The sequence below is a fragment of the Ochotona princeps genome, chromosome 5, assembly GCF_030435755.1.
Source record: "Ochotona princeps isolate mOchPri1 chromosome 5, mOchPri1.hap1, whole genome shotgun sequence".
NCBI lineage: Eukaryota > Metazoa > Chordata > Mammalia > Lagomorpha > Ochotonidae > Ochotona > Ochotona princeps.
This window is the reverse complement of record NC_080836.1, coordinates 91,925,093-91,943,305: the sequence shown is the minus strand read 5'-3', so window position 1 is coordinate 91,943,305 and position 18,213 is coordinate 91,925,093. Positions and strand designations below refer to the sequence as shown.

The 18,213-nt window shown below is 54.8% G+C and overlaps 1 protein-coding gene across 1 annotated transcript; it reads left to right on the top strand.

Moving 5' to 3' along the window:
* Nucleotides 1-527: 527 nt before the first annotated feature.
* Nucleotides 528-17,491, top strand: PTPRN (protein tyrosine phosphatase receptor type N). Its single transcript, XM_004576803.2, has 23 exons — nucleotides 528-705; nucleotides 2,036-2,086; nucleotides 2,303-2,416; nucleotides 5,261-5,357; nucleotides 6,167-6,425; nucleotides 6,512-6,866; nucleotides 7,226-7,357; nucleotides 7,813-7,847; nucleotides 8,758-9,032; nucleotides 9,181-9,267; nucleotides 9,929-10,008; nucleotides 10,186-10,250; nucleotides 10,784-11,002; nucleotides 11,399-11,599; nucleotides 11,695-11,842; nucleotides 12,050-12,123; nucleotides 12,323-12,400; nucleotides 12,514-12,633; nucleotides 13,379-13,545; nucleotides 14,551-14,604; nucleotides 15,939-16,003; nucleotides 16,142-16,215; nucleotides 16,365-17,491. Exons 1-23 carry the CDS (start codon nucleotides 591-593, stop codon nucleotides 16,434-16,436), a joined length of 2,937 nt encoding a protein of 978 aa, XP_004576860.2. The 5' UTR covers nucleotides 528-590; the 3' UTR covers nucleotides 16,437-17,491.
* Nucleotides 17,492-18,213: the final 722 nt, after the last annotated feature.

Genomic DNA, 18,213 nt, shown 5'->3' with positions numbered 1-18,213 from the left:
GGGAACTTGGGTGCAAACAGGTTGTGCGACTTGCCCACGGTGCTTCCCTTCGTCGGCAGCCCTTATGAACGGGAATTCAGGCGAGCTCAGGAGGATAGCAGCGAACTTGTCACTTTTGAAGGTACAGGAGGGGGCGTATTCTACTTGCTCTGGACTCATCCTGGGGTGTGCACCTGCCGCCCACGCGTCTTTCTTGCCCCTCCTCCCCAACTCCTGCTACCCTCCTGCCAACTCTAGGACCGGGGGACAGAGGCTGTAGTCCTTGGACAGGGAATACAGGTCAAAAGAAGGTGGGCCCAGCTGGGTGTTCTGGCGAGGCGCCCACTACTTGGCAGAGGAGGAACCGGTTGGGTAGCGGCCCCCGGGTAAGACGCGGCTCTTACGCCATCTGTGACGCAAACGAGCGTAAGAGCTGGGGGTGGAGGTGTCGTCAGCACCGCTCGCAGTTGGCGGAGTAGCCGCGAGAGGGGCTGTAGATCCCGCCTCTAGGTGGGTGGGGAGTGCCAGGCCCCGCCTCGACCCCCCGCTCGCCCGAGCCCGCCAGAGTCGCTGTGGTCCGCCGGGGAAGCGAGTGCGCCGAGCCCGGGAGGATGCGTCGCCTGCGGCGGCCCGGGAGTCCTGGCGGCTCTGGGGGTCTCCGGCTGCTCCTCTGCCTCCTGCTGCTGAGCACTCGCCCGGGGGGCTGCAGAGCCATTAGTGCCCACGGTCAGGAGGAAACTTGGGGGGTGGGTGGAGGATGCCATTTGGGCCCGAAGAAAACTCGGGGGTCGGGGGCGGGGAAGAGATGGAGGAAGTTCTGCGAAGGTAGGAAGCGCAGATAGAATTGGGGCGGGGGTTGGGGAGGGAGCACCTTGCGAGGAGACAGAAGAGAGGTGCCTGGGAGGAAAGGGGCGTAGGCCTGGGGGTGGGGCCGGAGAGACGGGGGCGGGACCTAAGAAGTGGCCTGGGGAAAGATTGTGGGTTCCGGAGGAGCCCTGGGGTTGCATGTGTTCAGGGGGACCCGCTGAGAGGCCAGGGGAGAAGCAGTTCTCCACCGAGGCGCCGGCGAGGTGATGACCCGCGCCCCGGAGGGCGAGGAAGAGCATCTGCTCGCAATGGGAGCTGGGGTTTAAGCCTAGAGAGGTGGATTGCTGCGATCTGATCTCCTATAAGAGGGAGGGAGAGTTGGGTGGGAGGGCAGAGAAGAATGAAGAACGGAATATCCGCTCCTGTCCCCCTCCCCACGGCCCTGCCTGGTGCTGATTCACATCTGTGTGGACACAGTCAGCGCTGACTCACTGGCCGGGAGTGGGGGTGGGAAGGTGACGCGCGGGGGAAGGGGCGCAGCCTTGCCATCTGGCGCCCCCTTTCCCCACCCGGGAAGACCGACGCGGGGTACTTCCTGTGACGTTGTGGGCTGGCAGGATGGAACGGAGGGTCGGTCCGTGAAGACTCTTCGCCCTGTCACCCCTTCTCCCGCCACCTCCTGACTCCACGCCAGCCCTCGGCCGCACCGGGCTCGGGGTTTCAGCACCGCGGACAGTGCCCGCAACCCAGGGCTTGGGGTAGTGCTGCACACTGCCTTAGAAGATAGCCCACCCTTCCCTCATGCCCTCATACTCTTCATACCCCCACAGAGAGGTGTGCTAGGGTTCCCACTTTTTATGACTTCCAGGCTATCATAGTTAGGATGCTTTGGGAGGCTTAGAACGAAGAATGCTCTCCTTACAGAATTTGACCTCAAACTCTCATAGTAGCAAGTGTGTGAGATGGGAGCATGTGATCCTCCCCCTCGGCCACAAACGTGGAAGGTGTCTTCTCGTCACTCAGTTAAGCACAGTCTTGTATAGATCAGACTCACAGATCTAAGTCCAAGGCTGTGTCTCATTCCTCCTCCTTTGAAGAATGCTAGACCACTTCTCTACTCTTTCTTTAGCTTGAAGACTCCCTAGAATGAAGGAACGGCTCCCTGTCTTCTTTACCCTGCTTCTCTCCCCTTGACCTTAATGATCATTCTCTGTGTGTGACTGTCTGAGCTTCTGCTGTCCCCCTATAGGTTGTCTGTTTGACCGCAGACTCTGTTCCCACCTGGAAGTCTGTATTCAGGGTGAGTGAGACTCAGAAGAAAGGGGGAAATATGAAAATAAGTAGGTGGGTGGATGGAGCTGAGAAGGGAGGAGGGTTACTGGGCTTGGGGGAGCAGGGGGACAGACCTGGAGGATCAGAGCTCTCTGGAGCCATGAGGAAGTAGAAAAATGCCACACGTTGTTACCTGAACTTTGGAAGTCCTTGTCCCCTGCTAACACCACTTTTGTGCTCGTAGATGGCTTGTTTGGACAATGCCAGGTGGGAGTGGGGCAGGCCCGGCCCCTTTTGCAAGTTACTTCCCCAGTGCTCCAACGTTTGCAAGGTGTACTCCGACAACTCATGTCCCAAGGTGAGGTCAGGTGCACTGGGAGAAGAAAGACCGGAGCTTGGTTAGATACTGGTGGGGAAGCGAGGGGGGGTTGACTCAAGGATTGTCATGAAATACACTCATTTCCCAGATGTCACTGGAGAAGAGGGCAAGACCAGAGAGAAAGTGAGACCCTAAACATGGAATACTCACTGTGGAGCTCTTGAGAGGAGTCCAGAGGGAGTTTGTAGAATAAGTCACTGGAAGAGGCCAGTAGCCACATCCTGAGGATAAGTTCCACTCACTGGTCTGAATGTCCCAGCAGCATGAATCCTGGAGTCTTCAGCAAGGAGAACCCCCCCCCCCATCTCACTCAGTTCACTCCAACAGAAAGTGTATTTATTGAATATTTAATATGAGAGAGGGATAGTTGTATATGTTTAGGATGTATCTGAAAATGGAACAAAGATCTCTGCTTGATGGGGTTTCTGATTGTCACACAAGGGGAGGGACATACTGTGTAAATTATGAAATATACAATATGTTAGGCGGTAAGTGCCATATAAAATCAGAAGATAAAGGCACCAGAAATGGTAAGGTCTGAAGCTGCAGTGTTAAGTTGGGTGGTTAAGGTAGACATTATTGAGACTTTGAAATCTGAGCATACTGTAAGGAGGTGGAGGAGGAGTTTGTTGGAGCATTCCGGAACAGTATTTTTTTGGGGGGGAAGTTGTCTTAGGAAAGAGTGTTTTCAGGGAGGTCAAGCAGCTAGGTCAAAAGCCACAGGCAGAAACTTGAGGAACATTGTAAAGGCCAGTGTGATTGTCAGAAGTGATGGAGAGGAACAGGGAAGGTGCAGTCAGATAGGTAATGGGAGAAGGGGCTCAATTCATTGTGAGCCCGTAGAGGAGACTGTGTGTGAACACTGTCTCTATTCTGAGCAAAAGAGGAAACCACTACACCTGCTTGAAAAGAATCACTCTCATTGCTGGATTGAGAATGGGAGACCATTCAAAGCTACCACAATAATTCAAGATGACTGTAGATTGGACCAGGGATGCAGAAAAGTCCTGATGAATGATAGAATTCTTCATATATTTTTGAGAGAGTCAGCATGATTTCCTGAAATATTGGAAATGGTTACAAAGAGGGCCATTAAGAATGACACCCAGGTCTTATTATCTAAATGACTGGGGCAGTGAAAATATCATTAATTATCATGTAGAAAATGCACAAGAATCAGCTTTGGGGTGGTATTTGTCCACTTTTGAACATAGTGACTTCAAGATATCTATTCAAGTGCAGCGAGAATTTGAGTACTGGGTATGAGATTTGATTGAGAGAAAGGTCGAGAGTGGATATACAAAGATGGAATTCTTTGGCTTACAGATAATTAAATCCTTGAGGGGGTTAATAGACTTCAATGTAGATAAAGAAGCAAACTCTAGAAAATTCTAATATTAAGCCAAGATTCCTACAGAATTGTAGTAATAGAAAGCTCAGGGAAAGGTGAAGAACTATCAGTGGAGATTTGCAGGCAGAAGTTAGCAAGGTGGGAGAAAAAGTAAAAGTGTTTGGAATTATGGGCGCCACATGGAAGTGTCTCAAGAGGGAGGGAGGCGTGGACAGTGAGGGTCCAGTGATGACAAAAGGTTAGGAGACCTGGGGATTGACCACTGGATTTGAATGCACAGAAGTCACTGGTGACTTTGATTCAAATAGCCTTGGTAGACTAATTATGAATAAAATCCAAGCAGAGGATTAAAAGAGAATGGGAGGGAAATAAGTAGGAACAGCTAATACAGGGAGCTCTTGCAAGGATCTCATTGAAAAAGAAAAATCCAAGAAATAGAGGGGAAAGGAGGGTCGAGCAGTATTTTTTCAAGATGGAAGAAACTGTGGCATGTGTGCACACTAATAAACATAATTCAGTGTCATCAGACAACAGGATGATGTAAGGAACATAGGAGGAGTGTAGGGGGAATGTTCTTAGTCATTGAAAGAGTAAAATTTAGTGCCCAAGTGGAGGGTCTGACTTTAAATAGCAACAAAATAGTTCATTTAACATTGATAGGTGAAAAGGTAGGTGTGTGCGTATTGATCAGATCTATATCAATATCAATAGATTGTGAATTAAGAACAACACAGGTTATAAATCCAAAAAGGGAAGGAGAAGAATAAGGGGTGGAGAGTGAGAGATTATGTCTTTAGAATGCGTGACTGACCTTCCCTAAGGGCAAAGTTCACGGGCAAAGAGTCAACCAGGAGCACTTCCTCAAGAGATGATCATGATACTGACCCAACAGCAGTGAGGACAATCTGGGTATCTTTTTGAGCATTTTCATTTCCACACTTGATCTTCATAATAGCCTCACAAAATAGGTAGTATTATTATTCCCACTTTGTGAATCAGGAAAACTGAACCTCAGGATCAACAAAAAGAATGATAGTAATAATAATACTGGAAATTATAGCATTTGAGGAAAGTTCACTGTGTGACAGGCACTGTGTGACAGGCACTGTGCTAGCCATGTTGATAGATGTTTATCAGTTACTACACCGGTTTTGGGAAGTGTCAGTCTCCATTTGACAGATGGCAGAATCGCAAATCATAGGGAATTGAGGCTCAGCAGTTTGAGTGCAGTCAAGATAATTCATCAGTAGCTGGGACAGGACCAGAATACAGTCTGACTGCTCTAAGAGCCATCCCTGAAAGCAGGAAGAGAACAGATAGGATCACCCACTTAGCCCCACGGCCCCTCCACTGCCCCCTCTGGGCTGCCAAAGCCGATGCAATGCAGGAACATGCGGCTGGGATGCCCTCTGGCCCCTGATCCTGGGCTCTCTGACTCGTAAGCCCACCTCCCTCTGTCCTTTGCCCAACAGGACTGTCCTGGCACGATGACCTCACCCAGTATGTGATCTCCCAGGAGATGGAACGCATCCCCCGGCTTCGCCCCCCAGAGCCCTTTCCAAGGGACAGGTAGGCAGCCCTTCTCAACAACCACAGTGTGGTGAGGTTGGTGGTCTGCAGTCCTCCACATGGGATAAGGGGAATGAGGGGACCCCAAGGTCTCTGGACTGGAGCACAGAGAATGGTAATTCCAGCTTACTTACATGCTCAGAGGAACTGAGCCCATTCCTGAAAATCCAACAAAATATGGAAACTTTAAAAAAAGAGTTTTGGAAAACACTGACATTTACTATCTTAAAGGAAGCATCAAAGCAATCATCAAGGACAGGTTGGGCTTTTATTTTGCCCTCAAGTTGCACGATGCCCCATTTCATTACCACGTGGGATTACATGTGGTGGGAGGTGCCATCACCTTTTGGAGGTTAGGGCAAATTGAGGCCCCACAAAGTGGAGGAAAGGAAATGAGGTCCACAAGGCTCAGATGATGGTGCTGGGATGAAGAAGGCAGAGTGGCAGGGAGCAGAGGGAGGGGCAGTCCTGACCATTTGAACATACACTCGGAGAGCCAGGGATGGGGACGAAGCATGGAGGGCCAGCTGGGCCAGGTGCAGTCACAGCTTCCTCAGACAGGTTATTGGCTCCTATTCTCCCCTCCATCCCTAGCCTTATGGTTTCCCCAGCCTCTGCAGCTGTATGTCAGGGACCTCCTAAGTGGGGAGGCAGGTGCTTCTGCACAAGGCTTGGCCCTTGGCCTCACCTATCTGGGCTGTCTCTCTTGCCCATAAGGCCACTTAAAGGTCAGACCTGCTCTACACTGCTGAGCTTGACAATATCTGTCAACACACACACACACACACACACACTGCTGTCTTCCCCAGATCTGGTGTACCCAGGCGACCTGCTCCAGCTGGGGAACAGCTCTCACAGGACATCCCGACTGGTTCCATCCCTGCTACCCAGCTCCGGCTTCCTCGACCTTCAGTGGGAGGGGGTGGAGCTGCGGGGGGCTCCTCCCTGACTCCTCTGCAGGCTGAGCTGCTGCCACCGCTCTTGGAGCATCTGCTACTGCCCCCGCAGCCTCCCCACCCTGCTCTGAGCTATGAGCCTGCCCTGCTGCAGCCCTACCTGTTCCACCAGGTAAGCCCTGAACTCTGCCTCTACCCCTACTGGTCCCCTAGCCCTGACTGCTGCATCTTCTTACCTGTATCCCTGGTTTCCCACAGTTCGGCTCTCGCGATGGCTCACGGAGCTCCGAGATCTCCCCAGGCATGGGCAGTGAGGGCCCCCCACCCAAGGCTGAAGCCCCCGCCCTCTTCAGCAGAACCACCTCCAAGGGCATGTTTGGGGCCCACTCTGGCCACTCCTTTGGGGACCTTCCTGGACCACCGCCTGCCCAGCTTTTCCAGGATGCAGGGCTGCTCTACCTGGCCCAGGAAATGCCAGTGCCCAGCAGGGCCAGAGCGCCACGGTTGCCAGAGCAAGGGGACAGCAGCCGGGCACAGGACTCCTCAGAGGGCTATGAAGAGAAGGAACTAGGGGGTCATGGGGAGAAGCCTCCTTCCCTGGCAGTGCAGCCAGGTAACTAAATCCCCAGCATCCGCCCCTCTGCCTGCAGGGGAAATCATAGAATGCATTTGTCTGGGGCTGAGCTGACCCTGCAGAGCATTAACGTGAATGGGGATAGAATGGGCTTGGAAAAGTTATTTTCTTCAAAACCATCCTTGGTGGGCCTGGAGCTTAGTCTTGGGTCCATGAGAGTGAAGGGGAGGGGAGGGCTTGGAGTTTAAGCAGCATCTCTGACGTGTGCAGGCCACACCCACCCAGACTCCCACCTCTCTCTCTCTCTCTCTCTCTCTCTCACACACACACACACACACACATACACACACACACACAACTTGCCATCTGCCCTAAGCTCTCTGCCTGCTTCCCCACAGATGGGCCGCTGCTGAGACTGGCCGCTGTGCTGGCAGGCTATGGGGTGGAGCTGCGTCAGCTGACCTCCGAGCAGCTCTCCACTCTCCTGACCCTCTTGCAACTGCTGCCCAAGGGCACAGGAAAGAATCTCGGTGAGTGTCCTTGCAGAAGGCACTCTCCCAGCTCTCAGCACCCCACGGAGTAGCTTGGAGGGGGAAGCTTAGGCTCAAGGTTAAGGGAAGAGAGTAAGGACATTGCCAGCAAAGGGCAAAGGGGCCAAGTGTACCAGGTTTTCAAGGTGTTCCAGGTGGTGAACTGAGGAGTTAGACCAGAGGAAGACTAGAAGGTGCAAGTAGAAGGTGGTGTGAGCAAGGAAAAGCAGGCATGAGGGACGCTATAGAGGACCTGCGGAGGACATGGCCAGGGCTAAGGGGAAACCCCCAACTGATGAGCAAAGAGGGTAAGGAAGGGAAAACGAGACCCCCTTAGGGTGAGCCCATTACCTGGGTTTGGCAGCTGACTGCAGAGAACAGGCTCTGGGTTCTGGTCCTTCCTCCCCCACCATGTTGTGCTTTCTCCCAGATTTTGTTTTTTCCTGTCTCCTCAGGAGAGGCAGTCAACCTCGGAGCTGATGTCAAGAAGGTGAGTTCCCAGCCCTTCCCCATGGCCATGTACTCCCTTGCCCAAGCCCGATTCTCAGGACCAAAACCCAGAGTCAGCTTCCTGGGATCTGCCTGATGGGCAAGCATGGGTCATTGCCCATCAAGTTCACAGCAGAGCTAGGGCCAGAAACCAGAATTCTTTTTTCTTTTTAAAGATTTATTTATTTTTATTGGGAAGGCAGATTTACAGAGAGGAGAAACAGAGAGAAAAATCTTCCATCCACTGGTTTATTCCTCAAGTGAGCCAATCCAAAGCCAGGAGCTTCTTCCAGGTCTCCCACGCCTGGGTGCAGGGTTCCAAGGCTTTGGGCCATCCTCAACTGCTTTCCCGGGCCACAAGCAGGGAGCTGGATGGGAAACGGAGCTGTCGGGGCACGAATCAGTGCCCATATGGATCCCGGCACATGCAAGGCGAGGGAGGATTTTAGCCACTAGACTACCACGCCAAACCCAGGAACCAGAATGTGACCGTCTGCTTCTGCTGTGAATCATTCAGACCATGCCCTGAGGGTACTTAGGGGAAAGGGAGCTGCTAGCATGTGGCCTCTGGACCCTGGAGCTGGAGGGCCTCAGCTTCAGTTTTAACCCCAGGGACTTCTGAGATTCTGAGGTTAGACAGTCTAGACTACAGCCTGTCTATTCCCCATCCCACCTCACTCTAGCTTCCCTCCCAGCCCTAACCTGTGGCATATTAGAGACTAAATTTCCTTCATTCAGTCCTGCATGCATCTGTTCACCCACTGGCTTACATTTTGTCAGTGCCCTCTGCATAGCCAGCAGTGCCCTGGCCCCTGGGAGTAGCCGCTATGGAGAAGGGATACAGCCCCAGTCCCCCAAACCCATCTGCTGCCAGATGCTACAGCTACGCCTCCATCCTTCCTTCTCAATAGGCCACAGAGGAGCAGGTTCAGGGCAGAGAGGTGGCTGAGCCTCCAGCCCCCACACCTTCCCTGCCCGGACACCCCACTGTCAGCCCCACCTCCAGCAAAGTCCAGCAGGTGGTGAGCCCTGGATCCTCTGAGCCCCCCAAGTCCTCCAGCCCCCCTGCTATACCTCTCCTGCTGGAGAAGAAAAGTCCCCTGGGCCAGAGCCAAGCCCCCGTGGCGGAACAGCCCTCCGCACAGCCAGCAGCAGAAGAGTATGGCTACATTGTAACTGACCGAAAGTAAGGGCTACAGCCTGGGAAAAGTTTCCAGTCCCTGGGAGGTGGGGAGAAGGGAGGGGAGAAATTGGGGGTGCACGACAGGAAAGGGGCTTGTCTGCCTGGCAGAGATGGCTAAAATAGGTCCCCCATTTGCCTCCGCCCTCCCCAGGCCCCTGAGCTTGGCTGCAGGAGTGAAGTTGCTGGAGATCCTAGCTGAGCACGTGCACCTGTCCTCCGCCAGCTTCATCAACATCAGGTGGGTGGATATGTGGCTGGGGTGACAGCGGGGAGCTGGAAGGCAGCCCGGAGAGGAGGCAGTGGCTGCAGGGTCTCGGGGCGTGGGGTGGTGGGGCCCCCCGGGGAGGAAAGGAAAGCGCTCCCAGCCCTATGCAAGTTTCACCCACACCTAGCCCCGCAGCCGGCCCCACCCTCGGCGGCCACTAGAGGGCACCCTCGGCCTACTGCAGCGTCTGCTGAAGCGAGGCAAGAGGCAAGAGGCCTCTCTGGAGTCTAGGGGTGCAGGTGGCCGAGGCAGTAACTTTTACTTTTCTTTTTTAAAAAAGATTTATTCAGTTTATTACAAAGTCAGATATACAGAGAGGAGGAGAGACAGAGAGGAAGATCTTCCGTTCGATGATTCACTCCCCAAGTGAGCCGCAACGGGCCGGTGCGCGCCGATCCGAAGCCAGGAACCTGGAACCTGGAACCTCTTCCGGGTCTCCCACGCGGGTGCAGTGTCCCAATGCATTGGGCCGTCCTCGACTGCTTTCCCAGGACAAAAGCAGGGAGCTGGATGGGAAGTGGGGCTGTTGGGATTAGAACCAGCGCCCATATGGGATCCTGGGGCTTTGAAGGCGAGGACTTTAGCCACTAGGCCACGCCACTGGGTCTGAGGCAGTAACTTTTCTATTCCGCAGTGTTGTGGGACCAGCCCTCACCTTTCGGATCCGGCACAATGAGCAGAACCTGTCCCTCGCAGATGTGACTCAGCAAGCCGGTAAATAGTGCCCCAACCTCATCCCAGGCTCATCCCCAGCTCTGACCTTAATAGGATCTATCCAAGCCTGTGACATACATTGGGATGTAACCAGCCCACATGGCTGCCTGGCATGGCATGGCATGGAGCGTAGCCCAGCTGGGGCTGCGGAGAGTTTGCCGGGCGTTCTCCCTGCAGGACTGGTGAAGTCTGAACTGGAAGCACAGACGGGGCTGCAGATCCTGCAAACAGGAGTGGGGCAGGTAGGCACCAGCTGCAGAAGCAGGCAAAACCCCAGAAGACTGACCCAGAGTCAGGGAGATGTGGAGCTGAAAACCTCCTCTGCTTGTCTGCCCCCCTCCCAGCCAACCTGCCCAGGCAAGAGCGGCCCCTCCTCACCACGCAGCGGGCAGGCTTCTCCCAATGAGACCAATCTGTAGTTAGTTCCATGCTTGGCAAGAAGCAGCTGAGATTCCTTAGCCTTCTGGAGCCCAGTCTACATTCTGAGAGAAAACTTTGCAGAGGAAGGACCAGATCCCCCAACATGCTTCCAGTCTGCAGCCACACAATGCCTTGAATTCTACCTTTCACTTCTTTGGGCTCTGTCTGCACTGCTCCATGCCCTGGCATACGTCACCCACAAGGCCTCGGGTGCTTGAGTTGCTCCCATGGGGACTGAACAATGAGTACCTGAGCCCTTGGACCCCTGGACTCCCTCTCCCCCCCAGCTTTGCTCCTTGCCCCAGAAAAGTCCTCACAGCTGTTACATGCACTGATTCTAGCCTTGTGCCCACAGAGGGAGGAGGCAGCGGCAGCCCTTCCTCGAGCAGCCCACAGCGCCTCTCCCATGCGCTCCGTGCTCCTTACTCTGGTGGCCCTGGCCGGGGTGGCCGGGCTGCTGGTGGCTCTGGCGGTGGCTCTGTGCGTGCGGCAGCATGCGCGGCAGCGGGACAAGGAGCGCCTGGCAGCCCTGGGGCCCGAGGGGGCCCACGGTGACACTACCTTTGAGTACCAGGTGTGCAGCCCCCAGTGGGCTGGGGGGAGGTGGGTAGGGGAGGGAAGTGGGGGAGAAACTGGATTTTGCATGTAAATAAGGGTGGGAGTTGAGTGAATGGTGGCGGAGGGGCAATGCGAAGACTTTATCCCTGGGAGTGTTCGGGCAGATGCCATAGGACATCTCAAACAGATGGCATTGGAAGTAGATGGTTCTAAGGTAATGTGATGCTGGGGCTCTGGGATTTCATCTGTGATGCCCTAAATCGTTGCCAGAGGCACTTGCTGAACAGAACAACCCTCAGCAGGATGGAGGCCCCAAGCAGATTCCATTTAAAATCAAGGTCACGTCTAGAGGGCCCAACCGGAAACCCAGGACCCTGCTGAAAGGCATCACCACTGCTCCCTCCCTCCACAGGACCTGTGTCGCCAGCACATGGCCACAAAGTCCCTCTTCAATCGGGCCGAGGGTCCCCCAGAGCCCTCCCGGGTGAGCAGCGTATCCTCTCAGTTCAGCGATGCGGCCCAGGCCAGCCCCAGCTCCCACAGCAGCACACCGTCCTGGTGCGAGGAGCCTGCCCAGGCTAACATGGACATCTCTACAGGCCACATGATCCTGGTCAGGACAGAGATGGGGAGAGGACAGGATGGAGGGAGAGGCAGGGCAGGTGGGGAGTGGGGGCGGGCCAGAGCCAGGCTGTGGTGCCCTTGTAGGCCTACATGGAGGACCACCTGCGGAACCGGGACCGCCTGGCCAAGGAGTGGCAGGCACTGTGTGCCTACCAGGCAGAGCCGAATGTCTGCGCCACTGCCCAGGGGGAGGGCAACGCCAAGAAGAACCGTCATCCCGACTTCTTGCCCTGTGAGTAAGCTCCGCACGGAGCCTGGCCCTTTGCACACCAGCTGCACAGACACACTTGGAGAGGGGGGCCGGTGTCCACTACCACAGCAGCCCAGCCCTGCCCATCTTGGCTGGGGGTGCTGGATGGAGGGAGGGAGGAAGGGTGCAGAGAGGAGCTGGGTTCCTGACTCAGTGACCACTGGGGCCAATGGGGGGGGGTCTGTGCAGATGACCACGCCCGTATCAAGCTGAAGGTGGAAAGCAGCCCTTCACGCAGCGACTACATCAATGCCAGCCCCATAGTGAGTGGCCTTGACTCCAGTCCCCACCTCCACTCTGCCTCTACATGTACCATTTCCCTGTGCTCACACCCCACAGCCTGACCAAGGCCTTGGACCCCCTAGCACAGAAATTGGGGTGCTACTTCTCTCTTTGACCAAGCTCCTCCATCACATTATTTCCCATCCAGACTCACCATGTGTTTCCTCTGCCCACCCCCAGATCGAACACGACCCTCGGATGCCAGCCTACATAGCCACCCAGGGACCACTGTCCCATACCATCGCTGACTTCTGGCAGGTGGGTTCTGGGAGGGAGGGCTGCTCTCAGAAACAGAAGCCTTCATAGGCAAACTGTTATCCCAGTGCCCAAGAGGTCACAGTGGAGCTGACCCCCCCAGTGTCTGTCTCCAGATGGTTTGGGAGAGCGGCTGCACCGTCATCGTTATGCTGACCCCATTGGTGGAGGATGGCATCAAGCAGTGTGACCGTTACTGGCCAGATGAGGGCTCCTCCCTTTACCATGTGTATGAGGTCAGCAGGTGCCCTTGGGCGAGGGGACATTGGCAGAGGGGAAGTAGATGTGGTGCGCATATGCAGATAAATATATACACACACATACACTTGCATGGGTATGTGTACTATATAGGATCAAAGCATTCAAGAATCAAAACTTTATAAGAGGAGAAAGGTACATGCAAGTACTGAATTTAAGATTGGACTTTAAGCTAGCTTAGCTCAGAGCTCCCTGGTGGCCAAAGAAAGAAATGCTACCAGTCACAATTCGCATAGGCTGCTTATGTCAGAAACAGTTTTTCTTGAGATGAGAGAAGACAGAGACTAACTAGCACAGGCAAAGCAGGAGAATAAAGAAATTCCAAACAAATGAGAGAAAGTGACCCAGCAGTCAAATGAGAGACCTTGAGATTACAGCAAAAGATGCTCGTTCCCAGATAAAAGTGCATCATTTCCCATCACGAAATGAGTACTTGATAATCTTATTGAAGTTTTTTTTTAAATTGGTGATGCTCATGGTTAAAGGAAAATATCAAAACAAAATATGACAGAAGTTCATCACAATTTGTGGTATGTGTGACAGACACTGGGGTAGACCCAGTGAGGAAGAGGAGGGAGACACTCCCTCCAGGTATCTCTAGCAGTGGACTAGTGAGTGACACAGTGGCCAGGGGTTCTGGGGGCCAGCTGGTTCAGGTGGGCGGCTCCCTTCCTGGAGGATTTGGAGAGCCGCCGGAGCTCAAGCTCCAGCCCGGCTCCGCAGGTGAACCTGGTGTCGGAGCACATCTGGTGCGAGGACTTCCTGGTGCGGAGCTTCTACCTGAAGAACGTGCAGACCCAGGAGACGCGCACGCTCACGCAGTTCCACTTCCTCAGCTGGCCGGCAGAGGGCACCCCGGCCTCCACGCGGCCGCTGCTGGACTTTCGCAGGTGCGCTAGGCGGGTGGGACCCACGCCTGATCCGCTCTGTGGGAGGGGCCACGTGGAGGAGACTAAGAGGGTCAGGACGATGTGAACGGCTAGCTGGATTCTCCCGGAAGCCTCGGAGCCAAGGGCAGAAGCCGAGGGACTCATTATGTTCGTACGTGAAATCTGGAGCAGCTCAGACCTCCCGCCCCCTCTGCCTTTCCCCGCAAGAGACTCAGACGGGTGGCTGAAGAGCGGGCTCCCAGCAGGGAGTGCCGCACTGAGACGTCTGTTTCTCTACCTCTTGCCCTGCTGGCCTAGGGGCTCCAGATGCAGGGCTGAGGGTGAAGCCTGGGCATGCTGGGATGCCCCCCAACCTCTGGATGAGGCCTCTAACTGGGATCCTTAAGGCCGTGGGCACTGACCCCTGAAAATGAGGAGGTCTTGAGCTATTGTCTATCTTCCACATCTTCAAGTTCCCATAGAGCTAGTGCACACAGATCTGCTTCCAGGTCTTACGGGTCAGCTCAACTATTCATGTGGTCTACACTGAGACCCTGTAGACTTCAGATATCTGGTATAAACTGTCGCTTTGTAAGTGCAGTTTGGCGACAGTCCTCCAGAGGGAAGGCCAATGACCCGATGGATGTCCTTACAGGACACCTCTTACAGCAGTCTGTAAGAGATGGACCAGATTACCAGGGGGCCTCTGATGTAGGGAGACACCCCCACTCCTGGCCAAGTCGTGGTCAGGGTCAGTATAGGAATATCATTATTACCACCACTCCATTTGTTCAGATCAGAAAACAGAGGCTTGAAGCTACAGGCACATGGCTCTAAAGGGACTAGGCTGGCCCAGTGCCGGCCACGCCAGCTCTGGGCTTTGCCTGTAGCCCTGTAGCCCTTTTCCCCTGGGTATGGGGAAAGCAAAGGAAGCAAAGGGGTCCCCCGCCCCCACCCGTCATGGATTCCACTCCTCCTTCCTGGGCTGCTGGTGCCCACTGGCCCTCACCGCCATTTCTTTTGCAGGAAAGTGAACAAGTGCTACCGCGGCCGCTCCTGCCCCATCATCGTGCACTGCAGGTGGGTGGGGAGGCTGGGGGTGAGGCGACAAGGAGGCTTTAGGCCACAGGATGCTGGTGTGGGGCCTGGTTGGTCTGCACCTTGCTTCCTGTTTCCTGTGCATGCTGCTCACCCAGCCCCTTGAGGCTGGTAAACTGCAGCCCACAGGCCCACAAAGTACACCATACATGAGGTGGGCGTGGTTGAAGGAGCAAAGGGAGAATGTGATTAAGACTGTTCAACAAAACATGGAAGAGTTCTTGAAAAATGGAATCAAAAGTTTATTTGGGTGCAAGTAATCATACACACAATGATGTCTTAAAAAGTTGATGGAGATGCTTTTTTTTTTTTTAGATTTTTTTTTTTTTTTTTTATTACAAAGTCAGATTTACAGAGAGGAGGAGAGACAGAGAGGAAGATCTTCCGTCCGATGATTCACTCCCCAACTGAGCCGCAGCGGGCCGGTGCTGTGCCGACCTGAAGCCGGGAACCAGGAACCTCTTCCAGGTCTCCCACGCGGGTGCAGTGTCCCAATGCATTGGGCCATCCTCGACTGCTTTCCCAGGCCACAAGCAGGGAGCTGGATGGAAGTGGAGCTGCCGGGATTAGAACCAGCGCCCATATGGGATCCCGGCGCATTCAAGGCGAGGACTTTGGCCGCTAGGCCGCACGGCCGGGCCTGGAGATGCATTTTTTAAAGATTTATTTTATGTATTTGAAAGGCAGAGTTAGAGATCTTCCATCTGCTTGTTCATTCCATACATGGTTGTAACAGCCAGGGGCTTGGCAAGGCCAAAGCCAGGAGCTTCATCTGGGTCTCTCACATGGATGCAGGGGCCCAAACACTTGGGCCATATGCCACTGCTTTCCCAGGCACATAGGCAAGGGGCTGGCTCAGAAGTGGAGCAGCCAGAACTCAAACCAGCACCTTTATGGGATGCTGGTAGTGGGTTAACCAGTTATGCCACACTCACAATGCCACAAAAAAGTGTACAGATTCCAGATGTTTTGCACCAGAATAATAGTATCTTGTAATTCACTTTCCAGAAACTTTTTGAAGGATTCTCAGAGTGGCCAAGAAAGTAGAAACTATTATTGTGTAGCAGTAAGCTGGCCCCAGGAAGAGATGGCTGGTCCTGCTCCCTCCTGCTGCCTCCTCCTCACAGCTGGGCCCCACCCTCCTTTTCACTTATGTCCAGTGATGCCTCACAAGCCACCAGCTCCCCACCCACCTTCCTTGCCTCACTCCTGGCCTTCCTAATCCATCAGCCAGTAACCTCCCTGGTCTAGACTTCTGTGTCCCCTCTGCCCTTCCTGCTGACCCCTAGCTTAACCTGTCCCGATTCCTGTTTCAGCGATGGTGCAGGGAGGACTGGCACCTACATCCTCATTGATATGGTCCTGAACCGCATGGCCAAGGGTAAGGATTGTCCCCTCGGGGCGTGCAGCCGTAGGTCCTGGAGAGCTGGCAAAGGAACAGGCTGCCACACCTCCAGGCCTTGCTCCGTCCTCTAAGCCTCCCACCCCAGGAGCCACCCCCAACATCCCCTCCCCGCAGGAGTGAAGGAGATTGACATTGCCGCTACCCTGGAGCACGTCCGGGACCAGAGACCTGGCCTTGTCCGCTCCAAGGTGACTATGCATGCCTATGACTTCTCCCCCCTTTCCAAGGCAGGCAGCACCACCAGCTACCCCACATCTGCCTGGGCACCTCCTAAGAGGATTCCTCCTGGGGCGGGTGGCCTGGGTAGCCTGATCCTGCTGGAACTGCTCTTCTACAGGACCAGTTTGAATTTGCCCTGACTGCAGTGGCGGAGGAGGTCAACGCCATCCTCAAGGCCCTGCCCCAGTGAGGCCCCCATCCCTGCCCCAAGGCCCCTCTGTGGGCAGCCCGACCCATTGCTCTGCGCTTGAGTGAGCAGCTGTCTGCATAGCCACACTTGGCCTCCTCGTACCCCACCACTGGGCCCCTCTGTGGTTCACACAGTCCTTCCAGAAGGCGCTGGCAAAGAAGGGGGATTTGGGGATGAGGGGAGAGTGGCAGCTCACAAGGAGCTGGCAAGCAGCCAATAGGAAAGGCGAGCATGTGCCCAGAGCTTTCCTTGCCAGAGTTCCCCAGCCCCTGTTGAGTTGCCTGTGGTTCTGGATGCTTCCAACATGTCTGTGTGCTCCCCCAGCCTCCACTGTAGACAAAGCAGGGTGGGGTGGCTAGTCCCAGCTTCTATACTCCCTCCCACCCCCCACTACGGCTTTTCCAGCCCAGCTGCCACTGGCCTGCGGCCTTGGTCCACATGTTGGCATCTACCCTCCTTGCCCCAACCCACCCTCCTGCTGTTGGCCCATGCGTGCCTCTCAACCTATTCCCTCTGGTGTGAGAGAACATTTCTAGAAAAATCTACTTTTATATCTGTGTGAATAAAGTTAGTGTGTTGTCTGTGCAACAGCAACCCAGACTTATATGTATGTGCTCACGCTATGCCCACCTGCGGTGGGCCATGCTCTGGGCCAGGAGACAGGGGGCAGCGGGCAAGCCCCCACAGTGGGTAGTCCTGAGCTGTCTCACATGTTTCATCCTCCTAAAAATGCTACCGATGAACCCATTTTCGAGAGGAGACTGAGGCACAGGGAACCACAGTAACAAGGCTTGAGTTGGGATTTGCACCCTGGGCATCCAATCCTCTACACTGCCTCTGCCCTCAGTTCTCAGGCAGCTGCCAGCTGCCTTGGGATAAAGGCACATTGTGGGGCCTTGGCAGAGTGCCTGCCACACCTTGGGTAAAACTAGCACAAGGCCCTGACAGTCCCTGGGGGCCCCAGCTCCCAGAACCTTCCCTGCTGCATGGCCCCACAAGGAACCATCCCCTGCCTGTCTAGGAGCCGGCGTCCTGGAACAAACATGGTGGGTGGGGCAATAAGAGCAAAATGGCTCTGGCACTGAGGCAAGCAGAGCTCGGGCAGCGAAGGGGGGCACAAGCAGCCCTTCCTGCTTCACCTGGGTCCTGCTCAGGCTCAGCTCCGCTGTCCTCAACAGCATCCCTCCCTCCCTGGAACGGAGAGGGCACCAGCTGTTTTTGCAAAGTTCCTGTAGATTTTCCCATCTCAGGATCGGGAGACTGGATATCCCTCTTTCCGAGCAGGTGACTTTTTTGCTTGGAGAAAAATACATCCTGTGCCTTTGGCTTTGGAAGGTGGAGCAAAGGGCTGGCCCACAGGCGGTGGAGGCAGTGGGAACCCCATGTCCCACTTGACGACAGCTGCTAGTGTCCTGGCCAGAGACACGGGGGGCGGGCGGCACCTAGAGGTTTCCTCCCTGGGCCCTGGCTGGGGTGCACACAGGTCACTCCACGTGCCCCAGGTTCACACCTCTGGCTGTGAACTAAGCTGCCTAGGGTTTGGAGACATGACGATGTGTGCTGATGAGCTTTTTGTGAAGCCTGTGCTTTCTGTTAAGTCTAAACTCGGCCTGGTCTCAACCGTACTGCAGAGTTCTGGGTCATGGATAGGGCAGCAGCTGCTGGGGAAGCTGGGTGTGGCTCCCTCCATGCCCAGTGTCCAGAGAAGTGAAGGCAAAGAAGCAGGCCTTCTCAGGATTCCATCGTATGTAGGGACGGATACTGCCAGCTGGCACGA

Coding starts and splice junctions, on each gene's coding strand:
- PTPRN (XM_004576803.2), top strand. CDS start 591: ATGCGTCGCCTGCGGCGGCCCGGGAGTCCTGGCGGCTCTGGGGGTCTC. Junction 9,033..9,180: donor TACATTGTAACTGACCGAAA/GTAAGGGCTACA, acceptor CGCCCTCCCCAG/GCCCCTGAGCTTGGCTGCAG. Junction 9,268..9,928: donor GCCAGCTTCATCAACATCAG/GTGGGTGGATAT, acceptor TCTATTCCGCAG/TGTTGTGGGACCAGCCCTCA.